General features: G+C 30.9%; 1 protein-coding gene across 1 annotated transcript in view; it reads left to right on the forward strand.

Annotated features, from left to right (window-relative positions):
• LOC107443771 (protein FAM107B) overlaps positions 1-20,473 on the forward strand; it is a 177,128-nt gene that overhangs the window by 46,246 nt on the left and 110,409 nt on the right. The window contains exon 2 of the mRNA XM_043045647.2: positions 12,857-12,961. Within this exon, the coding sequence (XP_042901581.1) occupies positions 12,908-12,961 (54 nt within the window). The 5' untranslated portion in view covers positions 12,857-12,907. The remainder of the gene's footprint in view (positions 1-12,856; positions 12,962-20,473) is intronic.

A 20,473-nucleotide genomic window follows, 5' to 3' on the forward strand; every position in this document is an offset into this window, starting at 1 on the left:
TATTTATTTTTATGTATTTAATAATATCAGGTTGTTTATAAATCTTGTACAGTTCAAAGTTAAATCTCCTTCTCCAGTTATTGTTTTCATTTACACCACCAAGTATACCCCGCAAAATCTTTCTCTCAAATATTGCGATACAATTTTCCTCCATTTTTGTCATTGTCCAAGCTTCAGAAGCGTATGTCAAGACTGGCCGGACAAGAGTTTTGTAGATTAAGAACTTTGTTTTTCTAGAAAGAAACCTAGATTTAATAAATCTTCATAGCTCATAGACAGTCCTATTCGCCAAATAGAGTCGGTTTTTTATTTCAGGAGTAATTCTGTTGTCAGTGGTAATAATTGATCCTAAGTAAGTAAAACTCCTCACTGTTTCAAATCTATAAGAATTTATTTCAAGATAGGGGTCTGGGACTCTGTTTCTTGAGAATAACATATATTTTGTTTTCTCTACATTTATGACCAAGCCAATTTGCCTTCTCATCTACCACCTAGTTTACTAGTATTTTTTTTAATATTTGTCCAAGCACGTATCCTAAGTTTTATACATTGGCTCTTAGTGATATGCAAAAAATAGTCAGGTAGTAGTACTTACAGAATTCCAACGACCTGGAAAAGATAAATATGCATACCTGCCAACTCTTCCGGATTTTCCGGAAGATTTTATTTTCATATTTAAAGTGGTAGCAATACTCAGGTTATTCCAATTAACTTTTTAAATTACAATAATTATAAATGAGTTTGACCACCACTACATATACATAATTACAATAAATATATCAAAACATAATAATCCTTGCGCACGCGAATTTCAACGGGATCAAAATATAAATATATATTTTTGAGTCAGATTGTTTTTCGTTTATTGTTTTACAACCACTCTGAAAATCCATTATCGGAGAGAGAGTAAGTTGGCAGGTATGAATATGTGGTTATTGACTTCAATGATGTACTAGTATTGTAATTTAGTACTAGGTAGATAATAATAATATCTATAGTTACTAAATATACTAATATTTGTACCAAGTCACCTACCATAGGCACTATGTAAATAGGTTTTTACGACCCACAGAAAAAAAAGGTAATGATTATAATAAGTTTTGACTGACCTTGAAGTTGACCATGAGCAATAGCATTTTGCCAAATGATACTGATTACGGTTAATTTTGATTTTAATCTGATGAACTGCTAAAAACATCTTTTACTTAACACGTTGAACGACACGCTAATTTTACATGGCTTGCCCATCTGGCCAAGGTAAATAACTACAAACTAAATTTGCAAATATTGGACAGATTTTGCTATTTTTTTAGAAATTTTAACATGACATATCTGACAAAAGTGGTGAATTATATAAGACTACGAGTTGTTTAAAAATAGTGGTGGATAAAAATCTACTAAATTGAATTTATTAAACCAAGAATCACAATAATTAAGTAAATTTTGAATAAATTTTCTGCAATTCCATAAAACAGTGTAAATTTTATAGTTCTATATCATGTTATACGCTGTCAGCCAGCTGTTTTTCGCGGCCTATGTGAAAGTTCAGTGTCAGCAAGTGGTGGCAGACGCAGCCTAAATGTAATTTCAGTGTCAGCCACCGGTGGTTGACGCTGCTTAAATGTAATTTCAGTGTCAGCCACCGGTGGTTGACGGAGCCTAAATGTAATTTCAGTGTCAGCCACCGGTGGTTGACGCGGACTAAATGTAGTTTCAGTGTCAGCCACCGGTGGTTGACGTGAACTAAATGTAATTTCAGTGTCAGCCACCGGTGACTAACGCGGCCTAAATGGAGAGTCCAGTGTCAGCCACCGATGGCTGACGCGGCGCTCAACGTGTTAATCTAATAAATTGAAATAACCTGGAAAGACAGCAAAAAATAATTAATTTTTAAAAAGAAATGAAATGGTTTTAGCTTGTCTCAGTATGTGTCTTTAAGTATTTTGCATGATTTCGTAGCGTTGATTAATGCCGATTTATTGATTATTTACTTTTTTTTCACCCTATACGTTCAACGGGTATTCAACTAGTAAATCGCAAAGAATTTGGAAACTATAGTTTATAAATTAGGCACCTGCATGTGACATCATCGCGGGTAAACCGTGGTGTTCAGAAGTCAATCAGTTTCGACACACACGCATGACGTCCGTTACAGGCATCCAATTAAATCTGATTTAAATCTCATGCTTATGCAAAAACTTCTTTTCAAGTTGCAGGTACCCAATCGCCTGAAAATTTACTATAAATTAGCTCAAAATCTGATAACACCTTATTTAGTCATATTTTTTAGTCATTGTCAGGCAGTACAAAAGACTATAAGCTATAGGCAAAGTTTCAGGATTTTTAAATACAGTTCATAGTTTACCGAATCTACCAGATGTTTGCAAGAGATTTTCTTTTTACTTTTAAAGAGATAACAAAATGTGTACGTTAATATTTTTATCTCTGTTTAAAAAAGCTGATTTATGATGATATTTATTATATTTATAAATATACATAAGTTTTAAGTATATTCTTTAGATAAAATAATTCTTCCCCAAAATTTTAAAGTCAATTGTTGTATCGCTACCACGACAAAGAACTTTAAAAGTGAGTAAAATAAATGGCAAGTATGACAGGGCCTCATCTGCCAATAAAGAGTACATTAAGCCTGTGGCAATACAATTTTTTTCCTTGATTTTTCTTCAGATCATTCTTATATCTAATCAACTATATTAATAAGCTAAAAGTTCCGAATATAATAAATTCTAACCAATAAATAACCTATGTTCCTTGATTTTTAAATCCCTGTTTGTTAATTATAGATACGGCATACAATTACTTTAATGTTGTAAAAAAATATTTCAGTAGGAAAAAGAATTATTATTTTTCATTACTGCAGTGCAAATCCTATTTTATTTTGCCAAATTGGTTATTTGTAACTTATGTCATGTAAATAATATTCTGAATTTCCTTCATTATTTTCTGGAAGCAATAAAAAAAATTTTCTTCCGAATACTTTTAAAAAAAATTTATGTTTAAAGTAAAATTTGATAAATAATTATTATATCTATATAAACTTAAACAACAGAGCTAAAAATAATGTAATCCTTTCGAAAAAAATTTCTTTTTTTCTAAAAAACTAAGATAGTTTTTAATAGTATTATATTTTTATAAATTTATACTTTGAGCTATAGCCAAAATACAGAGTTATCTTTTTGCAAAAGTCGTAGGAACAGAAATAAATATCCACTGTGTTTAAATATCAATGTACCACCACTTTTTACATTATCCCTTTTAGGATCGACAAAAGGAGAAAAGAATGCTACCCCAGGCCTGCTTGTTCCGAGAAAATATAGTTATAAAATACGTATATGTACTAATACAAGATGTAATACGAAGGTTATAAATTGAGATCCCGTCCGAGTGATCATGGGCCGCTGGAGTCTGAAAAGTTCGTCTGTTGTATTATAAAATGGGCCGCGAATGGAGAATCACTTGATCACGGTTCTGAATGGTTTAAAGACACTTTTATATCCCTTTTCTAAACTAAACTCAGTGGCGCGACAGCCCATAGAGGGCCAAGACCTACTGTGCCCATCTCAGTTGTCTTGACCTTGGGCTCTGGGGTGCGGGAACAGATGTTCCGGTCAGGTGGTCAGCCGAACGCGGAACCCCCAGTGTTTAGTTCCCAAGCATGCTTGGTACTTATTCCTCGACCCACTGAAGGGATGAAAGGCTGAGTTGACCATAACCGGCCTGAGGAACGAACCCATGACTTGTGGCGCGAGAGCGCGAAGCGCTACCACTCAGCCACCGGGTGTCACAACCTTTTTCACAGTTGCAAAATTTGTGGGTCCCGCAGTGGACTGATCGTTAAGACACGGTTCCCAGCAGACCATCGCTGTCAGTGTGCGGGTGGGTGACCACTTGGATCAATCTGCGCAGGGACCGAGGGTGTGCGGTATTGGTCCTCGTTAAACTGTGCAACCGTAAAGTGCTCGACTTCGCGTGCAGGTAGTCGGGCTACCGAAGCGGGGGTGCCATCCCCTCTGCAGAGGATCAAAATTTTGATATGCATGTCTTCGGATCATCCTCAGGGATGTTTCCCAGACCGTCACCAATAGCCCATTGTGCAGCTCTAGTGCGACGTAAATGAACAACAACAACAAAATTTGTGGTGGGATATTAAAGAGCTGATCATGTAATAATTTTAACGAAAAATAATCATTATTAAAAAAATGTGTTTTTAAAAAAAAGTCCTTTCATCGAAGTTAGAAAAACAAAAATTTGACCATCGTTTCATTTCCAACGTTCCAATGACCCCTACTGCCTGCTATCCGAAAATAAAATCCCGGCAACACGTTCGAAATGGATTCCGTTTTCACTCGTGGGAAGAGAGAGAGAGAAAAAAAAAGAGACTGCGAAATATGTTCCCTAAAACAATGAGCGACCATTTGTTGCCAGCTAAAGAACAATACCGTTTCGAATGTGTCGTTTTCCACCGAATAAAAAAAAGGTACTCAAACAAATAATTTTCTCACGATTGTCGTAAATAACTATGCACGATTTCTTTGGGAAAGGTTAACTGTAAATAAAAAAAATATATAATAATTTTATGAAGATCAGTGGGTTAATAGGAACGCATGTTGTTATGCTTTGTTTTATATTTTGAACAGAATATACTTATATGTATGTCAAGGTTTTACCTAACAAGTTCAGGACTACACCTTATTTCCTAAGAATTCTTCGTTTTTTATTCATACTCTTCAAGTAAAAAATACTTTATTTCGGTTATTTATCTTAGCTCAATTTGAAGATTTGTTGCGAGACGGTGTTTTGTGTTTTTTTTTTTTATATCTTAAAAAAAAAATTGTAATAAAAAGTGATTGTAGATTTCAGATTATCGTTTAGCTTTTTGTTCGGGATTCAAATACTCGTTTAAGAAAATGAACCTAGAAAAGCGCGATTTAAAATCATGGACATAGCTTAAATTGCATACTAAAATAAATGGACATAACTTAAAATAAATGGATTTTGAGCCTTCATATTAAGGAAATATTTTAAACTGTACTCATCTCTTCCACACGCGCGTGGACGTACTTTAATGTAAAACGGATTGAATACCGTGGGGAAACTATTATGGCAAAAGAGTTACAAACACAAGCTTTATGGACATAGCTTGAAATAAATTGTTTTAAAAAATGGACATTGAGCTATTATATTAAAGAACAATTTAAACTGCATTCATCTTTTCTTTATCCATTTATTCCACCCGGACGTATTTTAAAATAAGACGGATTGATTACCATGACATAAGAGTGACAAACAGAAGCTTGATGGACATACCTTAAAATAAATTATTTGAAATATAAAAGGACATTTAGCCTTTATATTAAGGAAGCATTTTAAAATGTATTCATTTTTTTCTTTAACCATTTATTCCACACAGATATATTTTAATGTTAGATGGGTTAATTACCATGGCAAGACTATTATGGCAAAAGAGTTACAAACACGAGCTTTATGGACATAACTTGAAATAAATTGTTTGAAAAAATGGACATTGATCTTTTATATTAAAGAACAATTTAAACTGCATTCATCTTTTCTTTATCCATTTATTCCACACGGACGTATTTTAAAATTAGACGGATTGATTACCATGGCATAAGAGTGACAAACAGGAGCTTGATGGACATACCTTGAAATAAATTATTTGAAATATAAAAGGACATTTAGCTTTTATATTAAGGAAGCATTTTAAAATGTATTCATTTTATTCTTAAACCATTTATTCCACATGGATGTATTTTATTATAAGATGGGTTAATTACCATGGCAAAACGTATTTTGTCATGGTAACGTTACGTAACGTAACGTATACGTTAACACTAACGTATTTTGATATATGACGAGCTGATTATCATGGCAAAAAAGTGACAAATACAACATATTCCTGCATAAGACGCCAGTATAAGACAAAGTATCAACTACTGTGACAAAAGTAACACAAAAGACTGATTATTTGCCTATTCGAATGAAAAACTGGTCAAAATATTGACTACTGTGGTATAATAAAGTAAAGACAAGTTCCAAGACACTATACCAATATCAACGATAACATCTGATAACATTATATTGCTGATTTATTTTATTTTTTTGTTTCATGCACCCAAATTTTCAATACACCATTAGTAAAAATGCATAACCATGCTGAAAAGTAAAATTTTACCTATCAAGTTGTTAATTAGTTCATTCAATGTTGTTGTTATACAACTTATTCACATAACTTTAATGTGCATGAGCATACTTAACTTGGATGACCGAAACACATAACATGTCTTAGTAATTTAATTTTTCTGTTTTATTCACCGAAAATATCCATACACTGTTTGTAAAAATGCATTATCATACTGAAAAGAAAAATTTGGCCCATCAAGTTGTTTATCACTTTATTCAAAGTTGTTGTTATTCAACTTTGCTACATCATTTTATAATACTTTTGCGTACTAAAATCAGATAACCTAGAAACATAACATTTCTTATTTATTTTATTTTTCTGTTTTATGCACCCAAATTTCCAATACACCGTTAGTAAAAATGCATAATCATGCGGAAAAATAAAATTTTGGCCATCAGGTTGTTTATTTGTTAATTATAATTTTAACATACTTTTGCATATTAAGATCAGATAACCAAAACACATAACATTTCTTATTTATTTTATTTTTCTGTTTTATAAACCCAAATTTTCCATACACCATTAGTAAAAATGCACAATCATTCTCAGAAGGAAATTAGTTTATTTAAAATTATTGTCATAAACTTTTAACGTAATTTTGGCATTAAAGTAGAGCGTACTAAAATCAGATAATCGTTTTTACCAAAAATCTCCTTTCCCCGAATCCATTAACGAATCGTTTATAAATCGACTTCAACTATTACTTTATCAGTCCTAAAAATCATATCGTTAACATTTTAAACCATCAGGGCCATACCAATTACGTTCTGAATTATTGTTTTTGACAAGATTTATAACATTTTTCTCACTTATCTTCATCTGTTTCGAAAAGCATGTTCTTAATGCTTTTACGTTATTCTTTTTTTTACGAATTTAATAGTGTGGCCTTTCCAAAAATCCCAAGATTGTAGTTTATAAGTGTTTTTTAATTGGTTACATACATATTTTTCATCTTCACATGTTCTTCATCTCTTAATGAAATTTAGGTTTCGAGTTTTAAGCTAATTATGTTTTTAAAAATAAGCTACCAGCCAGTTTGTCGCTACTTTTGCAATTGCTTTCAGATCAAATTATTTTAACAACGTTATGACGTCCAAAGGTTGATGAAACATAAATATTCTTAAAATATTTCACATTTCTTTTCGCATATATTATAATGAATTTATAACTGCGAAAAAATACTCGCGATTCCAATATGTATCTGGAAAACGTATGGGGAAATTTTGTAATTATTATATGCAATAAAAGTGAGGACAGAATCCCGAAGCTTTTATTCCGGTAAGTTATGTTTCTTAGCTTAAAAGGATGCTATATACAGCTGAAGAAACTTCTCATTGCAAATTCTGTTTGACATCCAATGTTTTTTTTTGTTTTTTTAAATTTTTGACTTTTTTTAAAATACGATTTCTTAGGATTTGACCGATTTCGGTTAAATTTTGTATTTTTCCATATAAAATTACGTTTTTTAAAATGACTTAAATAATTATATACTTAACAATTTATAATTTTTTACTGTTATTGATTATAATAGTAGAAGACGATAAATATTTAGTGAAGGTTATGTTTTGTGTGGAATTATCTTTGGATAAACGAATTTTATAATTGAGGGCAAAAATTGTTCAGTTGTCTTTGGCTTAAAAATTTCTAGAGATATGATGAAATACGCAAAAAGTAAAATTAACATTAAGCATTCCAAAATTTGGACCGCTCTCCTGGCCAAACTAATGGAACAATATATTCCAGATTGCGGTTATTTTGGGGGTCATATGTTTATTCAGAGGAAGTGAGTTTTGGTGACAGATTTCGTAATTTAAAATACCGCCTACTCTACGCTAATTAATTAGCATATTTGAGGCCATCCCCTTCAACCATTAAGATTGAGTCCTAGAACGTGAAAATCAGATCATTGGATCAAAAGTTCTTCGGAGTGATCCGCTTTTTTTCTTCTTTTTTTGCACCATGAAGTTTCAAATGTTGAAAATGTTTTTTTTCCTCAAAATATCAAATTGCAAGAAAATTATGGCAGTATAACCTCCACGGTGCATAAGTAAAAGTAATCCTTGTTTACATTTTGATATTTTTAGAATTTTTTTCAGCATTTGAAACTTATTATATACTTTAGGTCTACCAGAACTGGCTGTTTCTTATACTTAAAATTTAAAAGTTATTTATGCAGGTAAAATAGAATTTGCAATGAAGGATTTTTCGCATTCAGTATAGCGTCCTCTTTGGTTGTTTGGTTGGTTCTAATGCCACTTGCCACACGGGCAAGTCTGCTTGGTGAAACCGAACAAATTTAAGGCAGAGTGTGTAATTCTTGTTTTTCAGTGGCGCCATCTATGGCCAAGAATTCGACTTCGCCACACCATACGTCACACCTGTTTATAAGGCGGACCCATTCATACATCCATTCATTCATCCACAGATCGTAATTTTGACCTGAATCATAGAACGATCGATCTCCAATCCAGTACCCCCAGAGGTATTAATTTGTTATGGGAACATGGAGGACTTTGCGACTCGACAGAATTTTAATGTGCATCAGTCACCAACAACACAGGGAGTCTTCGGCCGGCGGGGTTCGAATCCACGAACTCTCGGACATGGTCCCAGCACCCTACTGACCAGGCTATCCCGGCAAGCGTCCTCTTTAAGACCCTGTGGCTGAAAGTGATATCGAAGCATCGAAAGACTATGTTTCAATATGATAATTAACAACAAACTGAAGTGAAAGTGAAATCTAAAAAGCCTTTTAGAACAATTTTTCACTACTTTGTGAGAACCTTGTTTTAAAATTTATAAACTATATGAATGTCGTTCTTCGCTTCAAGTGTTAAACTTGGTTTGATAACCTCTTCCCTTCGAGGAGTCAAATCGAATCAAATGCCTCGAAGTGATTATCAAAACGAGAGAACGTGATATTCACTCGTAAAATTAAACCGCATTGGCATTTATTTGCTTCTGCCAGCAGGCAATCGTCCGATTGTCAGATTACTATCATCATAATCGTTTCCGGGATTCTTTTTTGACAGTTTCTTCTTTTTTTTACGTCACGAATCATTTCGCTTTTCACTTCACTTTGGATGGAATAAAAAAAATACCGCTACACCGGTCACCTGACGTTTTATTTATTTACATTTTTTAGAATCTCGAATGCGGAAGATAAATGACATTTATTTTCATATTCCATTATAATAGAGTAGCAGCTGAATAACTTAAACAAAAGAACGACGGATATCGATTCAGTTTCGCTACAAATTTCATCGATATGGTTCACTGATCTCATTGATACGATATGTGATAGATAGTTTGTGAATTCATTCTTCAAAAATCATCGGTAGAATTATAATAAAATGTTTTAAATGAAATCGCTTCATTTCTTTCTGATTTCTAAATAAACAATTCTAACAATATTTGAAGGGAAAAAAAGTTTTCCTATGGCGTATTTGTTAATTGAAAACAACCTGTTATAGATAGACTATAAATAATCTCAAAATGTAACATTTGGTTTTTTGTAAAGTTTTTCTTTTCTAAATTGTGCGTTTGCAGCTATGATTCTTTCATTATTATATTAAAACATAAATAAACATAAAAGACATGCGTTGCTGTATCACGTCACAGCAACGCATTTACCAAAGTTTCTTTTTGTCAAAGATTCAGTAAAGTCCTCTTTTAACTTTGTTTTGAACTGTATAGTTGATGCTATAGAGATAAAAAATTAAGCAGCCTACGGCTTAGTACCTCTGTAATATTTTTATTTCCTTCTGGTTTTTTTCATTTAATTCTGTTATGTCATTATTCTATTATAAACACAAAGAGAGAAAAGCATTTATAAAAGTACTTGATCTTACTTAGTTCAGGTATGGGGATTTCAAACTAGTTTTGTCCCGAAAATTACAGATTTTTTTTGCAAGATGACATTTTTATAGTTTAGTTTAGTTTTTGTTTGAATCTACAAGTTTATAAAAAACATATCGGATTAAATGCATGTATGTAAACTTATCTGCTCCTTTGAAATTAACACTTAAGGCAAAAAACATATGACCTTAACGTTAAGTATCATAAACTGAATATTTAACTGAAATTATAATTTTCTTTTGGGTACTTCAAAACGGTACTTTTGCCTTCCTAACACGCCCTACGTACCGGAGAAATGGAGACCAAGTCAGTCAGTAGTCGGTAGTCACTTGAATAAATTTTAAAAAATTCTGATTCGGACCATAGCCTTAATTTTTCAATAATTTTATAAATTATTGCTAGGTTTTAATTCAAGCTTTTAACTGTTAGGATCATGCATGGAAATACTTGTACTTAAAATTTAGCATCTTTATTTGATTTATTTACTTGAAATTTACTTACATTTACAAATATTCTTAAAAGAATATCATAAAAATGATTTCTATTGTTAAAAAAAAACTATTTCCTAAATGTCTTTAGTATTTTCGAATCTGCCTGATGTTTTAACACTAGAAAGACTGAAGCTTAGTATATACATATATTGCCTAAAAACAGTCAAAATGACTGTATTGTGAAAGACTAACTAATGTGTAAAGAAATTTCTTTAATTAATTTTTAATATTTTTTATATTATTTACAGTTATATAACAAGTTATTAGTAAATATTAAGAATTAAAAAAATTATTTCACTTGGGGAAAAAATATGCATTATTATTTTTAAATTTTTCGTAAATAAAAAAGCAGTTAAAAAGCAGTCAAAATGACTTCCTTGGGCGATCTAGTGTTAAGGCTCATTACAATCTACCTACATGTCTTTAAGTTAATTAAAAATACAAAACAAATAACTCAGTTAGACCCAATTTGCTTCGGCTATTTACAATAAGCCTTTACTGCTCAGGGCTTTGTTGCAAACTGCCTGAAATAAATCATGCCGAATGAGAGATGAAAGATATACTTTCCAATTTGCCTATAAGCATGTAATATGTGTGCTCATTATAATAAGCCTAAAATGCGTAAGGCTGATCAAAAATATTGGAGTCTTTTCCTGTTAGCCTGGCGCATTGCAAAATGACGACTACTATTTGCAAAGAGCAGGATTATTCAATTAGCTTACGACATATCAATTGGATACTAACTTTCTTATAATGGAAGATTTTAGACGATTTTTTTATCTACTCTGAAAAAACTTTTGATCTATTGTTTCCACCATTTTTGGTGTTACAGTAAACTAAGTAAAGAACTGAAGTTATCATGAAAAAATTACTTAAAATTGACAAAACAGCAATTGTTTGAAAGAATTACTGCGAATATATTACTAAAAATATGCTTGTTTTTGCAATGAAGCCATAAATTGGTTAAAATGAGCATGACAATATGTGTTGTCAGTAAATAAACAAACAAAAAATGAATAAATAAAACTATAACAGCGAAAAAGTTAACAGAGAATACATGCACTGTAAATAATTTTAATTTACCTCAGTACCAAAATAGGCGGCAACTATACACCAAAATTTTTTACCAAAATTTTATTTATGGAATATTTTTAATTTTCTACATCGGGTGTAACTTATTTGGAAAACTCAACAAATATACAATTACATAGGTTGCATACAATTACATATTCTTGAAATTAAATTTTAACAACCTCGATTTTTAACAAAATGGCATCTCATTTTGTTTAGCCTTGTTCGTCTGAAATTCATTCGAAAACTGCTCCTGATTCACAACAGTTATTCATTCTTATTGAGGTGTGCCCCGCAGTGGACTGATCGTTAAGACACGTTTCCCAACAGATCAGTTCAGTCAGCATCATTGACTGCTGTCAGTGTGCGGATGGGGGACCACTTGGTTCAGACTGCGTAGGGTACGAGGGTGTGCGCTATGGGTCCTCGATAAACTGTTCAACCGTAAAGTGATCGACTTTGCTTGCAGGTTGTCGGGCTACCGAAGCGGGGGTGCCATCACCTCTACAGTGGATCAAAATTGTGATTTCATTTCTTCGGATTCTCCTCAAGGATGTTTCCCAAACCGACGACAATAGCCCATTGTGCAGCTCTAGTGCGACGTAAATGAACTGCAATAACAACAATTTTATTCAGATGCAATGTGTATGCACCATAACATGTATCTATTTTTATTGATATTAAATTGTTTCTTATGAGCTGAAGTACGAATTAATTCCCATTCAAAATTTATTCGTGGCATTTATCTTTTTTTTTACGTGTAACGTGCATGCGTCATAACATGTATCTATTTTTATTCAGATTGAATTGTTTATTATGAGTAGAAGTATAAATTGATTCCCATTCAAAAACTATTCGTGATTCATAACATTTTTCAATATTTATTGACGTACACAACGTGTATGCATCATAACATTTGTCTGTTTTTATTGATATGAAATTGTTTGTTATGAGTTGAAGTATAAATTGATTGCCACTCAAAAACCATTCATGTTTCATAGCATTTATCACTTTTTATTAATATTAGATTTCTGATTATCAGTTGAAGTACAAATAAATCCATAATTATAAATGAATACATGCGGTAATAGAGCATTCATAAATAAATTAATATGAATGATAATTTGATCGTTTTTTAAATTGTTGATTTGTTTTATCAAAGTATATTTAATTCAATAAGTATATCTAAAGAGTCACTTTTATTATTTTTTAGAATCATATTTTTGAAATAAAGTATTGATTTCCTGCTACTCTGGAATAGATCATGGCTGTTGTCCATTATACTTTTGGTATACCACTCATTTCTTCCAGCACGAGGGTAAGTACCATTTTCAAATAAATAAAAAATGTATAAAAAGAAGCATTTTTTTTAGGAAATGATTTCATTACTAACTCAAACTGTTTGCGCAGAAACGTTTTTTTATATTCTTTCAAAAAGTTAAAAAAAATGGATTAAAATTAACGTGTCATATTTCTCTAGTCATTACTAAAGCTGTGGAGTCGGAGCTGAAAAAACTTCTGCTGTCAGAATTGGAGATGGAATCGGCAAAATTTGCTCCACCACTGTTCATAAAAAGTTAGGTACAGCGGGTTGAAAAAAAAATATTACACCCTTTTTATTGTTATAAAAATATATTATTCAAACATTTATGCATGGGTCACTCTAAAATTTTTGAGATACGCGCAGACGAGAAGTAGTGAAGAAAAAATTAACGATTTAATTCAACAAACGATTTTAGCTTAGCAGACGATTTATTTTTTCGACTCAGTTTTAAGTTGCTTAACGTATTATATATTTTATACAGAAGAGAAAATAGAGCTGAGGCGAGAACATTATCATGCTATGATTTTCTATGTTCTAGAAGTGGGATTAAATCAAGAAGAATGCTTAATTAATGCACATAATTAAGAATATGACTCTAAAATCATTACTTGTTAAAAAAATTCTAAACAGGTATGTGAAGGTAAATGAAAACTTATCTTAAAGGGAGAACAATTACGTTATCATCATCTAATTCTGATTTCTACTGATATTTATGTTATATGATGCACTACTTATGGAATAGACTTCTCTATTTAAATAAAATTTGGCAATCGTAACTTCTTATCGATGGTAATCGATGGTCTTAAGTAAATTTATGGCAAAAACTGTCACTGTTGCGTACGTAAAATGATTTGGACTATTCCAACGATTCGCGCGTAAAAAAAATGAGATTTTGTAGCAGAAATATTTCTCAAAAACATAAATAAGTAATTAAATGCTTGAAAATTATTTTAAGGATGAATAAATCAGTTTCAATTTTCTGTTTAAATAATTACACGGTTTCCTAGGTTAATAGGACAGGCATCAAAATATTCAATTGCTTTTTCGAAAAATCTTTCACTGAGTAAAATATACCTTAAAAAAGTATCAAAATTGTATCAAAAGTATCAAAACTATATTTTACCTGAGTAAAATATAGGGGATAGGTCCGCATAGAATATGGTCCGCAATAGAATATGGTCCTATGAAATATGGTCCGCATAGTTTAGTCGGAATTGCGATCAGAAGTTTGAACCCCTTAATGTTCATTTTACTTTTTGCGTAATTTGCCGTATCTCGAGAAATTTTCATGCGTATTGAAAAAATTTTGCATCCAATTATAAAGTTGTAAAAAGATAATGCCATGTAAAAAAGAAATTTCAGTAAATATTTATTATTTTTTATTATTTTATTGAATAATACTCAAAAAATATTTAAATTGTAAGGTATACAATTCTTTACATCATTTTAAAGTATGCATTTGATATAGCAAAATACAAAAATTGTGTGAAATCTGATTAATAGCTCCCGAGAAATCGAATTTTAACAGTATGGGAGCCATTCGACCGATTTAGCTCTAATTTTGTATTTTGTCATGTGAAATTCCATACTTTAAAAATATGTGAAAAACTGTATACCTTACAATTCAAAATGTTTTCGACTATTATTAAATAAAATATTAAAAAATAATAAATTTTTACTAAAATTTGTTTTTGCCTGAAATTATCTACGGGCAAACAAATTTTATAACTGTGTTAAAAAAATTTTAAATTCGCATCTATAGTTTTCAAAATATGGCGAATTACGCATAAAGTAAAATTAACATAAAAGGTACCAAATTTTGGATCTTTCTCCTGATCAAACTGTAACAAAGTAGTTGTAATTGTAGTAGTAATTTTAGTTGAAGGTAACTATAAAAGTAATATAGTCTTATGACCACTGCTTAATTTTATTTGTAAACATGGACACTATTTTTATTTTTTTAAAAGAATTTTTGCTACACTAGCACAATTAATATTATAAATATCATAAAATAGGCTTTTTTGATTAGAAAAAATATTTTTAAGGTATTTATTGATTAATTTTATTCTTGTTAACAAGACAGAACTATAAATTTTTTCTAAAACTTTTACTCTGATTTGAATTTAAACTCAGTAGTTGTCAGAATTTAATGTTTAGATCTTTATTATTCTTCCCTATTGTAAGGAACTAACCCAAAGAATAAAATCAGGTAAATTAATATTATTTCCACGTCTTAATTGCAGTTTCTTATCATGCAAATGATGAAGCAGAATTTCTTTATTTAATATGCAATTAGGATGTATTAATAATGAAAGAGAACAAAAGTCGAGGATGCCTAAATAACAACAGTATCAATCACAAGATTCAAATACGCGTTCCATGACTGTTCTGAATTCTGTAGTCGTAAATTAATTATAAATAGTCGTAAATGAAATTGGTTCCTGTTATATCTATTCCAAAGAACACGTCTGATAATCTAATTTTACTCATTTATAAATAAAAGTATAGTAAAGAGCCATTTATTTAAGATCTATCTTATTGACCTGCTGGGAAATGGTTACCGATGTTATACGTGACTAAAATTTCAATGTTTCTTTACAGCGCTGATAGGTTCGCTATTTAAATAAAAAAATATATTTTAGTGATCAGAATTTCAAAATTAGTTTTAAAAAAATTAATGCTTTTACTAGTTCAAAAAATTATTGCCATAATTATTCCCTTAGGTTGTTTTTTATGTTTAGGAACAATGCTTTTTATTTAAGTTTATGTTAAGACTTCGAGAAAGAATGTGAAACCCTTCATTCATAAATTTATCGTTTTATACTTTTGATCTAAGTGCGTTGTGCGTTTTATAAAGCTGAAAAAGTAGTAATTAGTTAACTGAAAAAGTTAACTGATTTTTATAAATTAATTTCACTACAAGATCTGAATACAATTACTGATCTATTAGTTATGAATTAAAACGAGGTTCCGTATAGTACACTTAAATAAATTTGTTCCCCGGTGTTATCGTATAGATTTTTTTCTTTTCGCTGTTTATAGTAGAATTTATCATATAACAATATTCAATAAAAAGGGAGAAAAACAGAAACTATTTTACTATTTCTGACTACATTACAATATACTGTTATAGTCATACATAATAGGCAATATTTAATCCACATATAGTAATTTTTTAAACTAACGTTGAATAGTCGTTCCATTTCTGAGATTACAACTATCAATGTTCCACTCGGTAGCCTTGTAGTTTTGAACTCAGCCCAGAAGACAATGGAACAAATCCTCATCTGTGTTACATGGAGAGGTAAATAACGAAAACTTCCAACGGTCAGCCCGATGGCAAGGGAATTCTAACCCATGATCCGTCTACAACTGATAATATTTTGCGTAAGCATTTTTACTTTATTTTATAACCGTCGTTGAACTTAAGACTAATGTTCAAGTCCGTAGCCTTCTAATTTTAAACCCGATGCAGAAGACAAGGGAACTCCTGGATCAAGTATTGGGAGAAATTTGCCGTCGTGGAGGACTTTTTGATGGATCTAACTCGCATTTGCGTTACGCGGAGAGGAAAACCACCCTCGGTTAGACTGGAGGCAAGGGGATTCTAGCCAATATTCCTCCAACCACGGAAGATATTTTATGTCAGCAGTATGGTCAGTTCGAGCCGGTTTCGGAATTCGTATCGATCAGCCATTGCTGGGATTCGAATTCGGGTCACCTCATTGGAAGACGAAGGACCCTGAGCCGACACGGCTCTACGTCTGCATTGTAGTCGGTGTGAGTTGGGAGCAAAATTCGTATCAAAAGCGACAGCTGGGATACGAACACTCTATCCCCGGAGTTGCCTCGGTTCACATAGATGGAGTAAGAGTCACAAATTTCCTGTCTAAATATAAATATTTAGGTTGATTGTCATTATTTTAAAACGAAATAAGGAGCTTTGCCCACTCGCTTATCAACAACCACAATTGCTTTGGAATCAGTTTTGTTTCCTAACAATTATTAACTTTTATACCATATGAACTTGAATTTTTCTTACCGGAGAAAAGTAACGATTGGTAGATAGTTTACTTCAAGCTTTCAGATTACCCTATCAATGCTCTTCAGCAAAAAATGATCTATATGAGAAGCAAAAAGTGAAATAAGTGGTAGTGAATTTTTATTCGATTCCAAAATGATATTTTTTCCATTACCTACCATTTTTTCTTTAAAACGCAGTGTGTGACAAATTTTAGATCCAAAAAATATTTGTATCCTTATTATATTATGATGGATAGAATTATCCTGTTTCTGCATAATAAATCTTAACATAGAACTCTTAAACTATCACTTCTTCTTTGAATCAAATAAATTGTCCTATAAAGATTTCGAATCGGATTTCTTCACACTGGAATTCAAGATTCCAAATTAGATTTCTTCAAATTCGGATTCAAAATTTCAAATCGGATGTCTTCAAATTCGGATTCAAGACAACGAATCCAATTTTTTTTCAAATTGGATTTCTTCAAATTCAAATACAAGATTTCAAATCGGATTTTTTCATAATTTAAAAAATACGATTCAGAACAAAATTACAAAAATAAAAAATAATAAATATTTAAAAAAAATGTTTTCCGCGCATGCGACGCATGAAAGGATTACTTTAAATGTTCATATCTTTCTCAATTTTTGAGAAGATTTTTTTAAATTTATTAAATACTTCTGCAGTGAGTTTAAGGCTAAAATATTAGCTTTTTTTAATTTTTTTAATGTCCATATCTCAATGAATATTTACGCTAGGTTTTCGAAATTTTGTGCAATTATTGCATGTAATTACCAAAGTAACTCATACAAGTAACAAGCTTATTACTATATTCTTAGCATAGGGTGCTCGAAAAAATTCCTTTTAGCTAGTCATTTTACTAATTAGTACTTTAGTTAGTAAAAACATCTGAAAGCTTATTGATATATATGGGAAACAGCATGATCTAAACATTTCTAATGTAATAAAATAATGCTCTAAATATTTCTTGGGAAATATGAAAAAATTAGTTAATATAGAAGTTTTTTCATAATTTTATCCAACCTATGTATGTTTATAAAAAAAGCTGTCCTATAAATATGGTTAAAAGAACGTTTTTTACAAATGGGTTAATATTGCGCTGAAGTACCGTATATTGCATGTCTCCGATAATAAAAATTTTCTTAAAAAGACGTGTTTTGAAATTAATGAGCCGTAGCTTAAAATCATTACGTCTTTTTCAAAAAATATTTTCGATTTATTTCTGTAAAATGTTCTATTAACGGTGAATATATCACACTCAGGCGTCCTCCATATCGGAATTATTTTGACTTTAGAGGTCGTTCTTGATCCGCGTCCATTATTTGGGTTGTTTTGAAGATAAGCTATCAAATATCCACTAAACTCATCTAAAATAGCCGAAAGGGAAGGCTAAACCATCCGGTTCCCGTCCACTGCACTTATTATGCAGACGTCATATGTTATTGTTATGTTTATATCTTTCCCAATGGTAACGGATACATACCAAAATTATGTCTTCAGAGACCTTTAATTTCTTTTTTTTCTCATTGTTATTATTATTCATTATTGTCAGTGGATGAGTTTGTGTTTTCGACGTAATGATTGTTATGTTATGGCGAGGTAAAATTCATTTTTGATACTTTTTTAAATCTTTTGTATCTAAATAACTTTTTCCCATCTGACATGATGAACGATGTTATCTTTGGATTAATTTTCTGACATTGAATTTTAGCAGTTGAAATATTTCGTATTTAAGGTCATCAGCATGTTATTGTTTTGTTATTATTAATTATGTTTTGAAATGAGCGTAAGAGGTCATTTAAATATAATGTAAGCATTTAAAGGGGTGAGGGGTTTTGTATTGCTTATTTTACTGCCGAGGGAGGAGGAAGGGCAGGTCAAATGCTTATGGATGACGCAAAACTTTTCTTATTTTCGACTATTTTTCAATATTCAAATCGATACATGTATTAAAAATTTGAAAAATTATTCTTGAAAAAGTTACTAATTGGACAAATAAAATGAATTTGAAAATGCTAAAGTTTAAAAAGTTTGTGCTATGAACTTTAAAAAGATTCCAAAAGATGATCAGAATCACAAAAAATTTCCAAAGAATATTCCGCTCAAAATTTTTTAAAACGAATTAAAACGTACATTTTGTTTTAAACTTTTGTTTGGTTTAAATCTGCAGTAAAATAAGTATACAGTACGTTAATGCTACAATAAAAATAAGAGCAGAAAACGTGATGTAATCATGGAGGAAACTTTTGTGATTTGTTTATTTTTGCTGATAGAAGAGAGAAGGGCTATAGGATTGCCCAAAGCATACTGACATAATATTTGAACTGAATTCTTGATAAATAAAACACCTAAAACCTTCTATTTTTTAAAGTGCGGGGGAAAAAAACGATTCACCCTGAATAAATTATGATCCTAATGATCAGATCTTCACGTTTTAGGACACAAACTTAATGGTACTAGAGGGTGACCTCAAATATACTACTTACTGCAGACGATATTTTAAGTTACGAAATCAGACACAAAAACGTACTATCTCAAATCAAAAACGTACTGACGTAACGTTAATTTAGTAAAGATATAAAGTTCCAACGCAGAAACCTTCTGACATTTCTTTGGTTTATTCAAAGCAAATTCGAAGAGTATTTCGTCACAGTTTTTTTAAGTGTAGTTAATTCTTGGTAGTAACTTTGATAAAAAGTGATTTTGCCTACCAATGATATAAATAATTCAAACATGCATACAAAATACTTCTTATTTTCAAAATTTTGTGAGGAGACCTTCAATGTGTTTTTAGAATTCACCTTAATTCTGCAAAATTTAGGATCTAATTTTTTTTTCTCTTTATAAACTTTATTTTATTCGATAAAGAGACTGTTACTGAGACTGTTAAGAGACTGTTATGAGACTGTTAAATTTTTCGTGTTACTGAATAATAAATATGTTGGTGACTACTTTACACAAAGTTGTGTAAAAGAACATCCTTGGTGGAAAACGTCTAGTTATGAATGTTGTTTTACTACACTACTTTAATGTTGAATAGTTGCCACCAATTTTGGTGTTGAGATACACTAACAATATTTTACTGTGTAAGACTAAAAATTATCCACATATGGAAGAAAAAAGATGTGGCATCATTTTTTTCATGAAACCACTAGTCGCATTATAGGAATAAGCTCATATTTATTTTGCACACATAACATTTTATTTGCATACATCATAAAATTCTCATTTGTTATTAAAAAAATTTATAATCTGACAAATTCTTTATCAATGAAAAATGAGTCAACATTTTTGGAATCTGCGTTTGGTTAACAAAATGCTATTTTCGAATTTGGATTCTTAGTATTCATGAAATTTTCGTATTTCATTATTATATAATAAATTTATTTAAAAAAAATCTCAAATATTGAAGAAATACACATATAAAGAAGATTAATAAATATATAAGAACGAGTAGAAAA

Source organism: Parasteatoda tepidariorum, chromosome 2 (genome assembly GCF_043381705.1).
Source record: "Parasteatoda tepidariorum isolate YZ-2023 chromosome 2, CAS_Ptep_4.0, whole genome shotgun sequence".
Taxonomy (NCBI): domain Eukaryota; kingdom Metazoa; phylum Arthropoda; class Arachnida; order Araneae; family Theridiidae; genus Parasteatoda; species Parasteatoda tepidariorum.